Source organism: Vipera berus, assembly GCF_964194415.1.
Source record: "Vipera berus genome assembly, chromosome: 3".
In the NCBI taxonomy this organism is placed as follows: Eukaryota; Metazoa; Chordata; class Lepidosauria; order Squamata; family Viperidae; genus Vipera; species Vipera berus.
This window is the reverse complement of record NC_138204.1, coordinates 96,098,879-96,113,291: the sequence shown is the minus strand read 5'-3', so window position 1 is coordinate 96,113,291 and position 14,413 is coordinate 96,098,879. Positions and strand designations below refer to the sequence as shown.

The following is a 14,413-nucleotide window of genomic DNA, read 5'->3' as shown; positions in this document are numbered from 1 at the left end:
CCCCCAATTTCACCCCCAAAAACTGGGAAAAGTTGTTGACTCGAGTATAAGCCGATCCGCCGTTCTGCAAGCCTCCGCCGCCGGCGGAGGCTGGATCCGCGCTCTGCAAGCCTCTGCCGCCAGCAGAGGCTCGATCCGCCATTTTGCAAGCCTGAATACACAGGAATACTCTGTGTGGCCGCGGCTCTCGGGGAAGCCCTGGCTGTCCGCTTCCTCGCTCCACGCTGCCATTCGGGGCCCGCGCGTTCCCCGGGCAAATCGCGGCGCCCAGCAGGCAAGGAAACACGCCCGCTCCAGTCGCCCCCCTTCCCTCAGGAGACGCGAAGCAAGTGACCGCCCGAAGCTTACCGAGGACTTGCGCGTGGCCGAGGCTTCGGTGCTTCCAGGATCGCGCGCACCTCTCCCAAGCCGCCGCCGTCCGGAGACCTGCCGAAGTTTGGGGAGGTTTGGGGAGGTGCGCGTGCACCTCCCCAAACCTCGCCAAACGTCGGCAGGTCTCCGGACCTCCGCGCCCTGCCTGCCTGCTTCTTTCCGCTGCGGAAAGAAGCAGGCAGGCAGGGCGCAGAGGAACGGAGACCTGCCGACGTTTGGGGAGGTTTGGGCGCCTCCCCAAACCTCCCCAAACGTCGGCAGGTCTCCGTTCCTCCTGCCGACGTTTGGGGAGGTTTGGGCGCCTCCCCAAACCTCCCCAGGTCTCCGTTCCTCCGCGCAGACCTGCCAACATTTGGGGAGGTTTGGGCGCCTCCCCAAGCGTCGGCAGGTCTCCGTTCCTCCTGTCGACGTTTGGGGAGGTTTGGGCGCCTCCCCAAACCTCCCCAGGTCTCCGTTCCTCCGCGCAGACCTGCCGACGTTTGGGGAGGTTTGGGCGCCTCCCCAAACCTCCCCAGGTCTCCGTTCCTCCTGCCGACGTTTGGGGAGGTTTGGGCGCCTCCCCAAACCTCCCCAGGTCTCCGTTCCTCCGCGCAGACCTGTCGACGTTTGGGGAGGTTTGGGCGCCTCCCCAAACCTCCCCAAACGTCGGCAGGTCTCCGTTCCTCCTGCCGACGTTTGGGGAGGTTTGGGCGCCTCCCCAAACCTCCCCAAACGTCGCGCAGACCTGCCGACGTTTGGGGAGGCGCCCAAACCTCCCCAAACTTCGGCAGGTCTGCGCGGAGGAACGGAGACCTGGGGAGGTTTGGGGAGGCGCCCAAACCTCCCCAAACATCGGCAGGAGGAACGGAGACCTGCCGACGTTTGGGGAGGTTTGGGGAGGCGCCCAAACCTCCCCAAACGTCGGCAGGAGGAACGGAGACCTGCCGACGTTTGGGGAGGTTTGGGCGCCTCCCCAAACCTCCCCAAACGTCGGCAGGTCTCCGTTCGGCAGGTCTCCGTTCGGCAGGTCTCCGTTCCTCCTGCCGACGTTTGGGGAGGTTTGGGCGCCTCCCCAAACCTCGCGCAGACCTGCCGACGTTTGGGGAGGCGCCCAAACCTCCCCAAACTTCGGCAGGTCTGCGCGGAGGAACGGAGACCTGGGGAGGTTTGGGGAGGCGCCCAAACCTCCCCAAACATCGGCAGGAGGAACGGAGACCTGCCGACGTTTGGGGAGGTTTGGGGAGGCGCCCAAACCTCCCCAAACGTCGGCAGGTCTGCGCGGAGGAACGGAGACCTGGGGAGGTTTGGGGAGGTGCCCAAACCTCCCCAAACGTCGGCAGGAGGAACGGAGACCTGCCGACGTTTGAGGAGGTTTGGGGAGGCGCCCAAACCTCCCCAAACGTCGGCAGGTCTGCGCGGAGGAACGGAGACCTGGGGAGGTTTGGGGAGGCGCCCAAACCTCCCCAAACATCGGCAGGAGGAACGGAGACCTGCCGACGTTTGGGGAGGTTTGGGGAGGCGCCCAAACCTCCCCAAACGTCGGCAGGTCTGCGCGGAGGAACGGAGACCTGGGGAGGTTTGGGGAGGTGCCCAAACCTCCCCAAACGTCGGCAGGAGGAACGGAGACCTGCCGACGTTTGGGGAGGTTTGGGGAGGCGCCCAAACCTCCCCAAACGTCGGCAGGTCTGCGCGGAGGAACGGAGACCTGGGGAGGTTTGGGGAGGTGCCCAAACCTCCCCAAACGTCGGCAGGTCTGCGCGGAGGAACGGAGACCTGGGGAGGTTTGGGGAGGTGCCCAAACCTCCCCAAACGTCGGCAGGAGGAACGGAGACCTGCCGACGTTTGGGGAGGTTTGGGGAGGCGCCCAAACCTCCCCAAACGTCGGCAGGTCTGCGCGGAGGAACGGAGACCTGGGGAGGTTTGGGGAGGCGCCCAAACCTCCCCAAACGTCGGCAGGAGGAACGGAGACCTGCCGACGTTTGGGGAGGTTTGGGGAGGCGCCCAAACCTCCCCAAACGTCGGCAGGTCTGCGCGGAGGAACGGAGACCTGGGGAGGTTTGGGGAGGCGCCCAAACCTCCCCAAACGTCGGCAGGAGGAACGGAGACCTGGGGAGGTTTGGGGAGGCGCCCAAACCTCCCCAAACGTCGGCAGGTCTGCGCGGAGGAACGGAGACCTGGGGAGGTTTGGGGAGGCGCCCAAACCTCCCCAAACGTCGGCAGGAGGAACGGAGACCTGCCGACGTTTGGGGAGGTTTGGGGAGGCGCCCAAACCTCCCCAAACGTCGGCAGGTCTGCGCGGAGGAACGGAGACCTGGGGAGGTTTGGGGAGGCGCCCAAACCTCCCCAAACGTCGGCAGGAGGAACGGAGACCTGCCGACGTTTGGGGAGGTTTGGGGAGGCGCCCAAACCTCCCCAAACGTCGGCAGGAGGAACGGAGACCTGCCGACGTTTGGGGAGGTTTGGGGAGGCGCCCAAACCTCCCCAAACGTCGGCAGGTCTCCGTTCCTCCGCGCCCTGCCTGCCTGCTTCTTTCCGCTGCGGAAAGAAGCAGGCAGGCAGGGCGCGGAGGAACGGAGACCTGCCGACGTTTGGGGAGGTTTGGGGAGGTGCCCAAACCTCCCCAAACATCGGCAGGAGGAACGGAGACCTGCCGACGTTTGGGGAGGTTTGGGGAGGCGCCCAAACCTCCCCAAACGTCGGCAGGTCTGCGCGGAGGAACGGAGACCTGGGGAGGTTTGGGGAGGCGCCCAAACCTCCCCAAACGTCGGCAGGAGGAACGGAGACCTGCCGACGTTTGGGGAGGTTTGGGGAGGCGCCCAAACCTCCCCAAACGTCGGCAGGTCTGCGCGGAGGAACGGAGACCTGGGGAGGTTTGGGGAGGCGCCCAAACCTCCCCAAACGTCGGCAGGAGGAACGGAGACCTGGGGAGGTTTGGGGAGGCGCCCAAACCTCCCCAAACGTCGGCAGGTCTGCGCGGAGGAACGGAGACCTGGGGAGGTTTGGGGAGGCGCCCAAACCTCCCCAAACGTCGGCAGGTCTGCGCGGAGGAACGGAGACCTGGGGAGGTTTGGGGAGGCGCCCAAACCTCCCCAAACGTCGGCAGGAGGAACGGAGACCTGCCGACGTTTGGGGAGGTTTGGGGAGGCGCCCAAACCTCCCCAAACGTCGGCAGGTCTGCGCGGAGGAACGGAGACCTGGGGAGGTTTGGGGAGGCGCCCAAACCTCCCCAAACGTCGGCAGGAGGAACGGAGACCTGGGGAGGTTTGGGGAGGCGCCCAAACCTCCCCAAACGTCGGCAGGTCTGCGCGGAGGAACGGAGACCTGGGGAGGTTTGGGGAGGCGCCCAAACCTCCCCAAACGTCGGCAGGAGGAACGGAGACCTGCCGACGTTTGGGGAGGTTTGGGGAGGCGCCCAAACCTCCCCAAACGTCGGCAGGAGGAACGGAGACCTGCCGACGTTTGGGGAGGTTTGGGGAGGCGCCCAAACCTCCCCAAACGTCGGCAGGAGGAACGGAGACCTGCCGACGTTTGGGGAGGTTTGGGGAGGCGCCCAAACCTCCCCAAACGTCGGCAGGAGGAACGGAGACCTGCCGACGTTTGGGGAGGTTTGGGGAGGTGCGCGCGCACCTCCCCAAACCTCCCCAAACTTCGGCAGGTCTCGGATGGCGGTGGCTTGGGAGAGGTGCGCGCGATCCCGGAAGCACCAAAGCCTCGGCCGCGCACAAGTCCTCGGTAAGTTTTTTTTGTTGACTGGAGTATAAGCCGAAGTGGAATTTTTCAGCCCAAAAAGTGGGCTGAAAAATTCGGCTTATACTCAAGTATATACGGTAATTTTTCTGGAAATTTACTTACCTGAAATTTTGTTACTCCAGTGCTAACAATTTTGGGGTTTATGTCTTTTGGAATTCCAGGTGTATTTATAGTTCTGCAGCTAATCCATCTTCTCACCATTCTTTGTATTATAATAATTTTCTTACGATATTGCAGGTATTTCCTCCTCTGCCAGTTTCCTCGATACCATTTCTGTTTTAAAGAGATATAAATGAAACTTGAGCTCATGGTCTCATAATATGTAATTATGAAAGCAGCAGGCTAACATAGGTGAGTGACAGCTATAAAAGGATATACCATATCTTAAAGGTACTGGACTTACATAATTTTGCTTTTAATTTGTAGTTAAATTGTATCAAATGATATTTAATTCAAGCTTATTCTGGAAGCAATTAATGCTGGAGAAAAGTGATTTTTTTAAATACCTGTATTTTTATTGTACTTCTTTTCATTCTGGAAAACCTTCGTCGTTCAATGAAACCTCTCACTGTAGCTTGCAAAAGAATTATTCTCTTATGTGTTAGTAAATAAACCATTGGATGATGTTTCATAGTCAGGTAAAATCGGTAATGCTGTTGTATCAAAACTGCAGCTTTCCAATATTTCTGGTATTGTTCTGTGGCTTCATTTGTACAGCACTGACTCTTTGATTCCATAGCTTCAGTTCTACAATTCACAGCTATATGACACAACTGTCTGTTTCTTGCTGCATGCATTTTCTTTGCTATCTTGCGTGCTACCATTCCACGATAGGCAGACTGTATAATTATCACAGCCCAGCATATCAATTTGTAATGCTTTTGCTGTACATACATCCGATAAAGAGATTGGATTATAGTTGCCGAAACATGCATGGTGTCCAGTTCTGGCTGTATTTTTGTTCCTCTGCAAGCAACCTGATTTATTATAGATTTCTGAATTGTCTGATGTGTACTTTGATGTTTTTCCTTTAGATGTGATCGATAGTACTTCTGCACGGTAACTGTAGCATATCTCAGTTTCTGGTAAGCTAGCTTAACTTTATACATTCTAAATGTTGCCTGAATCACTGTTGCTGCTAAATGCTGGCGTTTGACTTCTTTCCGTATTTTAAAGCCTCTATAGAAAGATTGCACACAAATAATTTTTGCACGAACAGAAGCATATTCTTTAGCTTGTCTTCTCATCACAAACAATGCCCTATACTTCCTCTGAAGACATATAGCAGCCGCTTTTAAGGTAAGGTAACTTTTACGTGCTCTTTGCATTTTAAAGTTCCGCTGAAGCAAGATAGCTGCTTCCTGCCTTTCTTGGTTTCTTGCCTTCATCCTGCGAAAAGCTTTCTGAATGCAGATGGCAGCTTTCTTAACGGAGGAATATTGCTGGACTGCAATTCTGCCCTCTTGGTTGGCTCTGACTCTCACCTGGATGAGTCTGACTGCCCACTGAATATTTTTGTAGGACTTCCATTGCCTGTGTTTTCTATAGTTACTTTGTATGACTACTGCAGCTTCGTGTTTCTTCTTTAACACATGCCTCACTTTCATTCCTCTGTAAGCTGCCTGAAGAATTAAAGCAGAGCGACACTGTTTCAAGTACCAAGCTCTGGCTTGCTTACCTTTTCGGTATGCCCTATAATGTTGCTGTATTACAACACAAGCAGACTTCATAGTTCTGTATTGAATGTAGGCTATGTGCATTCGAAAGGTTGCCTGGATAACAGCAGCAGCCAGATGCATTTGCTTTAGGAATCTCCTAACAAGCAGGCCTCTGATGGTAGACTGTATTACAATCACGGCTCTACGTAAATGAAGGAACTTATCGCGTTGCCGTTTTGAGAGTACTGTAGCTCGATACCTTCTCTGAATTGTCACAGCGGCTGATTTAAGAAAAATAAATTTACGCCTCTGAACGAAAGCTTTAAAATTTCTTTGAATGATGATGGCAGCCATGTGCATCTTTTTCAAAAGGACTCTAATTTTCATGCCTCGGAAAGCAGCCTGGATTTGGAGAGCAGAAATCTTCATCATTTTGTATTTGTATCTGAGCATTTGTATCTGAGCATTTTTATCTCTGGAAGCACGATACCAACATTGAATCACTTTTGTTGCTGCAACTAACTTTAAATAAGCTTTCCGTTCTCTGTACATTCGATAATAGGACTGAATAACTAGTATGCACTGGTGCCTACTTCTCAATTCCTGTCTAATTTTCATGCCTCTGTAGGCTGCTTGAAGGATAAGAGATGACTTTCTAATTGCCAGATATTTTTTCCGATCTTTCTGGCCTCTGCAAAAAGCTCTGTATCGTGCTTGAATTATAATAGCTGACCTTTTCAGGGCCCTATATTGAACATTACTCTGATGCATTTTAAACATGGACTGGATACAAATAACTGCTTGGTTCATGCGCTGGATTTTTCGCCTCTCTCTCAATCCTCGGTAAATTGCCTGCATTTTGACAGCTGCTTCCTTTAAAGCAAGATATTTTTGTTGTGCATTACGGGCACGATACCATCTCTGAATTGTAACTGCAGCATCCCTGAAATGTTTAAACTTAACTTGATTCTCATACATCCTGTAATAGGACTGAATAGTCACTGCAGCCTGATGCTGTCTTTTGATTTGCCTCCTCACAATAGTTCCTCTCCAAGTTGCCTGGAATAATATGGTGCTATTGCGAAGAACAATATATTCCTGTTGCTGTTTTTTACTTGAGAGGTGAGCTCGACAACGCCGCTGTATAGTAAGAGCAGCACGTCTCACCATTCTGAATTTTTTCATAGCTTTATACTTTCTGTAGGCAGATTGTATAGTAATTGCAGCAACATGCTGCCTCTGAAGCCATTTTCTCACTTGCCAACCACGCAAAGCTGCCTGCAAGGAAATCACAGCTGCCTTTGTTTTCTGGAATTTTTTTCTTATTTTGGATCCCCTTTTAGAAGTCCTGTACCATCTCTGAATCACGACGGACGCTTGAATCAAACTTTGATATTTTATCCTAGCAGCATAAGCCCTGTACATAGTCTGGATTTTTGTAGCAGCCATGTGTTGGTGTCTTAGCATTCTTCGAATTTTAAAACCCCTGTAGCTTGCTTGCAAACACAAAGTTGCCTTTTGGATTTGCAAAAACTTCTGTCTCTGAAAGGTTTGTTCTCTATGTGCACGATAGTGTATTTGAATGACAGATGCAGCTCCAGACATCTTTAAAAACCGCTGCCTCTCTCTCTTCATTCTGTACCAAGCTTGAAGGACAATTACAGCCTCTTGCCATCTCTGAATAACAAGAAGACAACACAAGTTATGCATTTGTTTGTTCAGGGGTTTTTTTTTTAATAAAATATGAAGACCAACAAATATTCTCCCAGTGAAACCTTTATTTATTTGAACTTGAAATTTGATGGTTTCACGAATAAAAACTACATCTCTTAATCATCTTAAGTAAAATTGATTTATTTTGACTTATACGGTCCATTATACCTGGATTACAATTCTTCCAGTTTCTTCTTGCGCTGCCTTTTTTAATTTCTGAAGTTCCAGTACAGCCAAATATCTTCTCCAGTGCTTTTGAATTACAACTACTGCGTTAGATTTTTGCTTCTTGGTCTGAAAAAATAATAATATAGACAATCCTCTTTTCTTCCAATAGAAGTAGTCTGAGTAGACAATAAAGAACAAAATAGAAAGGAACTGAATACCTCAGCAAGTTTTATTTTCAATCTGTATTTTCTCCAAGCAGATTGAATCAACAGAGCTGCTCGAATCTCTTTAGAAAGACTTATAAGTCTTGAACACAGAAATGACACATAAGTAATGACTACCTAAAAAGAGAGAACATACAAACAGAAACTTACTATGTTGTAAGGAAACAAAACAACTTTGAATTTTAATGACCTGACTGATTACCTTCTCATCAGGTATTGTATTAGACATGTCTGAATGCTGAATCATAGCTGGAATACCTCCCAGATCAGAAACTGCAGCATTAATCAGCTGAAAATTTCTCTTTTCATTGTCAAGAAGTTCTTTATAAAGCACTGAAGTACTAATAGCTTTGTAAGCAAAAACATGAAAAATGAAATATATTAAACCAGAAATAATAGTAACTCATAATTTCAACCTGCTTTGAAGCCAGCTGTATTTTTAATGAACTCACTTTGATCAAAAGTTTCCTTTATTAGATTTAGAGAAGCATCAGATTCAGAAGAGGAATTCAGCCCAAGAGGGCCATTTCTGGTACATTCTACTGTTTGAGTAGTGTGTTTACATACAGCCTCCAAAGGCACATAACATGGGTGATAATGATGAATCAAATAACATAACACTCTTCCATCTGAAAAGGACACTGTGAAATTTTCCACCTAGAATAAAGAAAATTAAAAAGTGAATGTTGCTCCCAATGGTAGCTCTGTGATCATTGTAAAAATCTAAATCTATAAATAAATAAATCTACCTTAAAACAGTTCTAAAGCATTAATTCTGAGATAAATAACTTATTTAGGACCTATTCCTCTGGATTTTTTCTTTTTCACAAACATCTTTTATTTTAAAAAGGCAACATGTAGAAGTCTACCTTTTCTTATGTACTAACTTAAAGTGAGTTTTTTTAAGTCAGTTTAAGATTGGGAGACAAGCAGGCTGATAGGAAAGAAACAAGGCTCTATGAGTAGTAAATTGTGGAGGAAAGGTGGGGACTAGGTTAGCAAATTCATTTTACTTCTATTATTTTTATGTTAAATTACATTTTCTTTTTTTGTTACAAGAAAAATGTATCCAAATACTTTTGAATACATTTAAATAAACATAAAACATAAAAAACCAAAAGAAAATATGATGCCAAATAGTTTGGAAATCCTTACTCTACAGAATATTACTCTTGAGAGAGTATTATTCCACAACAACTAGATGACACAAACATTCTGCAGTGGTTTTGTAAAAAAAAAAAAGCACACATTTTGAGACAGATCTCATCCTTCAGTTTTGCTAAACTAACCTGAAGCATCAATAAGTTTGTATTTAAGCTCTGTTCTTATTTAAAGAATTCAGCACATGATTTATTATTTATTATTAGTGTTACAAATTGTTGGAACTAAAACAGAGGAATATATGACCATATTATAAGCGTATTTAAATATTTAACATCGAAGTAAATAATTGACTTAGCATAACACTGACTAGTAGAAAAATTAATGAGTTTAAAAGGAATCAGTATCACATAATTTCTTAAGCAAAGTAATTTATAGGAAAGTGATTTAATCTAACAATATGCAATATACTTTTGAATAACATACAGTACTATCTTTTATATGTTAAGCACAATCATACTACCAGGCCATTATGTTTGTAGCTTTTTTGTGCCATTAAATTGGTTTAAATCATCATCATCATGATACTCCACCAGCAAGCAACTATTTACATGATGCAGTTTAGCATCAATGAACTGTATCAAGAGACTGGACAGTAGCAAATGCTATACTATGATAAATAAATCATATCAACTTTTGCTTTAATATTGTAATTTTCACTGCAGCAATATTATACATATAATAAATACATAATCAAAACATAAATACACTTGTCTCAACATTTCAATTCACTTTTATTACATTTGATCAAGTTTAATAACTACCATACTCAGAATAGTCTGCTTTGTGAAATTGTTTAAGGAAATAATTATTTACCTTAATGTTGTAAAATCCACAGACAACATTCACCCAGTCCATCAGCAGTTTTACATTGTCACCATAGCTGTCATATGAATAAGACCTGCTGGTGTCATTTCCCACGCTGACAGATTCCACATCAGGTCTTTTTAATTTTGTAACTTTCAAGTTTTTTAAGAAAGCAATTTCTGCTTTTAGCTGATCCACATCAAGACAAATATCCACCTAAATAAGATCCAACTACCATTATATTCATAATGCATTCCTTATATAGTGAAATAATTAAACAGAGTATTAGTGATGAAATTTTAAAAATCATTCTGAGTAAAGGATGTTAAAACATACCAAGTCTCAACAAATTGCTAAGACACAAATTATCAAAACTAAAATGGCAGGTAAAGTGTAGGATATTACACATTTTCAAAAGTGTTGATTTTGTTCAGATTATGAAAACAGTCCAGAGAAAGTTCCAATAATTCAGACTGTGAAAATAATGTCTTAATCTAGGAAACCAGTCCCATATAGCTATGTATATAAGCCTATATTATTTAAAGTAAACTAATTAGGACTCTGAAGTACTTTGCTCTCAATACTAAAAAGATGCTCTGAAATATGAAACAGCGCTACCATAAACTCTACCTGCAATGCTTTAAAGCAACTGTTTTTTTCTTGGAATTATGCAGCTACCATATGCATACAGTGCTGAAAAATGATAAAAATTAAAAATGTAATTTAAATTAAATAATGATACTAATCAATTTCTTAATAATTTCTGTGTATATTTTAAAGGTTTCAAATCTTAATATCCATAGCTGCTACTCTGTATGACAGCTTTCCATGAAAGCCCTCCAAATGTTAATAAATATACTTTTATTGGTGTTGTCATCTATTTTGAATTTTTTTCTAAAATTGAGTACTGTACATCTACTTTTACACAATGGCTTTATGCATGAAACAAAGTAATACCATAGTAAGTTTCACGCACAGACCATTGTTTGCTGACATTCTGAAGAAAGAGAATAACTTTATTTTATGCTCTAAAGATAAATTAAACCAATGATTATGCAGTACCTGAAAAGCGAACACTATTTTCCATAACAAGGCAAACGTTTTCTCTCTATGTCGATCTACAACATCCTTTGTGTCAATGGTTGAACCTATAGACAAATAAAACTCATTGATGAAAAGCAATATCAACAGACCTGTAAGATACCACTTCCCCATTACTTTCTAGAACTTACCATGCTCATCTTTCAATTGAATTCCACGATCATTCAATACCTCAAAAGCAAGTTTAACATTATGCATCTTCTGAGTTCTGCTGATTGCGGGTACTCTTAATTTTTTGGAAAGAGTCCACTCTGATGACAGCAGTTCTAAAGTTCTCCTTAAATACATATATTTCATATTAAAAAGTAATTAATTTCTTCATGCAACATACTTTTGTAACTGTAATGACAAAATTCAGCAAAAACTTACACAAGACGAATGCCACATTGTAAGTCTGTAGCTAAATTTGTAACTGCAAAGTCAAATTCATCAAGTGGAGTCTGTACGTGATTAACAGGGAAACCCAAGAAGCCAAGGTGACGTGAAAGATCACCTTCTCCACTTAGAAAGTCCCGGGAAAATGCTAGTAGTATTTCTTTACTAGACTAGAAATAAAGGGAAAAAACATCAGTACACATATACAATAGAGCTACTATCCTACGTAATTAATGAGTACTAAGTTAGCGAACTATAATATAAATATTACTGCTAGCTGTATACTTTGTTTTTAATATTATGGACATTAATTGCAATCATTAATAAAACTGCTAGTTACATATCATGTAGATCAAAAATTTGTAATAAACCCATTGTTGATTAAATTCTAATCAGCCCTGAAAAAAACAATCTTGTATTTAAAAAATATTCTAAAGAAATTAGCATGGCTTGTGTCTTTCAAACACACAAATATGTACAGATTATAGGCAAACATAATTCAAGACAAGTGAGAATACCTTAAATTCTGCATTTTTGAAGAATAAGCAAGGGTCGTGTTCAATAATTCGAGACACTTTGGCACGATCAAGGAAGCAAACCAGTAGTAGAAGTTTTTTCAGTGTAAATTTGGACAATGCTTCTTCATGACCTATAAATGCAGTATTTTTTTTTATATAGATGCTTCTTCTAGCTATTTTTTACCTTTGTTGTTTTCAGTCAATCTGGACTCCTACATGGAATTTTTTTTTAACATTTTTGGAAATGTTTGCCATTTCCTTCTCCTTAGGATAGAAAATGACTCATCCAAGGACACCTGGCTGGCTTCATGCCTAAGGCAGCACTAAAACTCATATTCTCCCAGTTTCTAGTCTGGTGCCTTTAACCACTATAGTAAACTTGCTCTGTTTTGAAATACAATTATGTAATAGCAAAGAAAAACTTTACCGTCACGATAAAGGTGAGGCACAGTTGGATGTCTGTATTCAGCTGCAATATCTGGGTTCCACAACAAGCGATTAAGTATAAATACTGCTAAACTCATCACATCACTGTTACTTTCCAAAGCAATCAGTTCACCAAAGATTGTCTGACAAAAAGAAAAGGGTGAAAATAGTTCAAAATATGAATAAAACTATTGTAGCACTAGGATGACATTCAAATTTTTGTAATTACTTGGTAAACAAACATATCATTAATTTCATTGAGTCTGTATTCCTATAAGTTTATCTTCACAGAATATTTTAGGAAGCAATAGAACAATATATGGAAAAGGAAGAAAACAATATATCATATTATGTTAATGCAGCTGTTCTTATCACTGCAAATCAGTTTAATGAGCCACAAAACACTTCACTTGTTTTGGCCACTGATACCTATTCATGTTAACCGATACGTTCCCAACCAGAAGAATTTTGCATTAAAGAGTATCTTATCCTGGTCTTGAACAGTTCCTTGTATCATGATAATCGTTAGACTTCACAAAATGAGATACTGCTTACAGAACAATCATTACAAATCACACTCACTTCTAGGCCTATGCGCAACCATAGTGGATTGTAACATAAAATCCAGTTGAGGATTTTCTGTCGTTCTCCTGAATGAAAGACAGGGGCAAAATCATTATGTAATGAAAGCATTTCTGAATAATGTTACAGAAAGATATTGATGACAACAGTAGCAGAGGCACGGTCAGTTTATCCATCAATTTTCTTAAGCCACCCCCCCCAAAACAAAACTATATTCTTACCAATATCCTTCCAAAGATGTCTGTCTTTTCGAACTAGCAAGCGTTTTGCTTCAATCTCAATCTCCAGCCTTTTTATTGCTTTCACCATTTCATCACAGGTAAATAAACGACAAGCTGACCTGCGAAGTTTGTTTAATTTGCATCGAGTTGTATATGCTCTTAATGATGCTTCTTCTTTTGTTGGTGCTTTAGGAACACTGGTTTTATAAGTCTCTGTTCCCAGGATGAGACATGCTGCATTAACTAATAAAGAGAAAAGAGTTGTATGTGTTTAAAAACTTACACAATCTCATCTTAAAAATTATTATTTCATGTACTTCCTTGATTAACTTGCTTTTTCTGATATTTCCTGGTCATTCAGTGAGTCACTATATGACCACACCAATTTTAAATTCTTTTTTTATGGTGGTCGTTAAGCAAATGCATTTTCATCAATTGGCATTTTTGCTTGAAACCAGAAGAAACTGGCAAAGAACTGCTCCAAATTGTAGCCACGTTGACTGCAAGATGCTGCAAGCAGCTAAAAATGTGAGCCAGTTGCCAGGTATCCAAAATATGAACACATGATTGCTCTCTCTCTCTCTCTCTGTGTGTGTGTGTGTGTGTGTGTGTGTGTGTGTGTGTGCGCCTGTCATGCCTCCCTCCGAGCCTGAATCCGAGGAGGACAGGGAGCTGGAGCAGGACCCTGTTGAGGCCCAGGAGGTGCCTCTGGCTTTGGAGGACTGTGGGGAAGAGCAGGCTGAGGCAGGCCAGGGCCCTTCAGGTTTGGAACAGGGGAGGCAGAGTTCAGGTGAGGAGCAAGCCCCCCCCCACCTGATCCTAGAGAAAGGAGACCAGAGAGGAGGAGAGAACAACGGAGGCAGGCTCGATTGCTCAGGAGGAGAGCGTCCGGGCCCATTCCACAAGGCACACCTGGGGATTAAGATGTAAGGAGACGCTGTGGAATGGGGAATTTGTTGGGAACAAACGTGGTATCTTGAGACAGTTGTGAATTGTGCTCGTCTTTGTTTAACCTGGACATCTTGAATACCGGACCGGCTGGTTTCCTGCTTTACGACCGCAGACTGTATTTCTGAGTCTCTGCCTTCAGACTGCAGGCAAGCTGAGATTTAAAAGGACTCATTAAGTTTCTGTTTTGTTTTCTTGTTATTTGCCTGGCTTTAAGGATATTGAATACTTCTCCGGCTGTATTGAAATTGCCATCAGCCAGAGGCGGCTGAACGGAATGTGTGTGTGTGTGTGCTTTGGTTGAAGGCTTGCCAGCTTATGTGGGAGCTCTTGGGGAACATTGGCAGTTATTAAAGGACTGTTTCTCTTGCCAGCCAACTGCTTTGCCTCCGTGCTGGGCTCTGGGTCAT

At 44.2% G+C, this 14,413-nt stretch overlaps 1 protein-coding gene across 1 annotated transcript in view; it reads right to left on the bottom strand.

Annotated features, from left to right (window-relative positions):
• ASPM (assembly factor for spindle microtubules) overlaps positions 1–14,413 on the bottom strand; it is a gene marked incomplete at its 5' end in the record, with an annotated part of 45,201 nt that overhangs the window by 8,008 nt on the left and 22,780 nt on the right. Inside the window, 14 exons of the mRNA XM_081325327.1 lie at positions 4,204–4,374; positions 4,608–7,436; positions 7,641–7,766; positions 7,859–7,981; positions 8,067–8,212; positions 8,317–8,521; positions 9,842–10,048; positions 10,895–10,980; positions 11,065–11,210; positions 11,303–11,478; positions 11,827–11,957; positions 12,254–12,395; positions 12,835–12,902; positions 13,056–13,298. Of these exons, the coding sequence (XP_081181453.1) occupies positions 4,204–4,374; positions 4,608–7,436; positions 7,641–7,766; positions 7,859–7,981; positions 8,067–8,212; positions 8,317–8,521; positions 9,842–10,048; positions 10,895–10,980; positions 11,065–11,210; positions 11,303–11,478; positions 11,827–11,957; positions 12,254–12,395; positions 12,835–12,902; positions 13,056–13,298 (4,799 nt within the window). The remainder of the gene's footprint in view (positions 1–4,203; positions 4,375–4,607; positions 7,437–7,640; positions 7,767–7,858; positions 7,982–8,066; positions 8,213–8,316; positions 8,522–9,841; positions 10,049–10,894; positions 10,981–11,064; positions 11,211–11,302; positions 11,479–11,826; positions 11,958–12,253; positions 12,396–12,834; positions 12,903–13,055; positions 13,299–14,413) is intronic.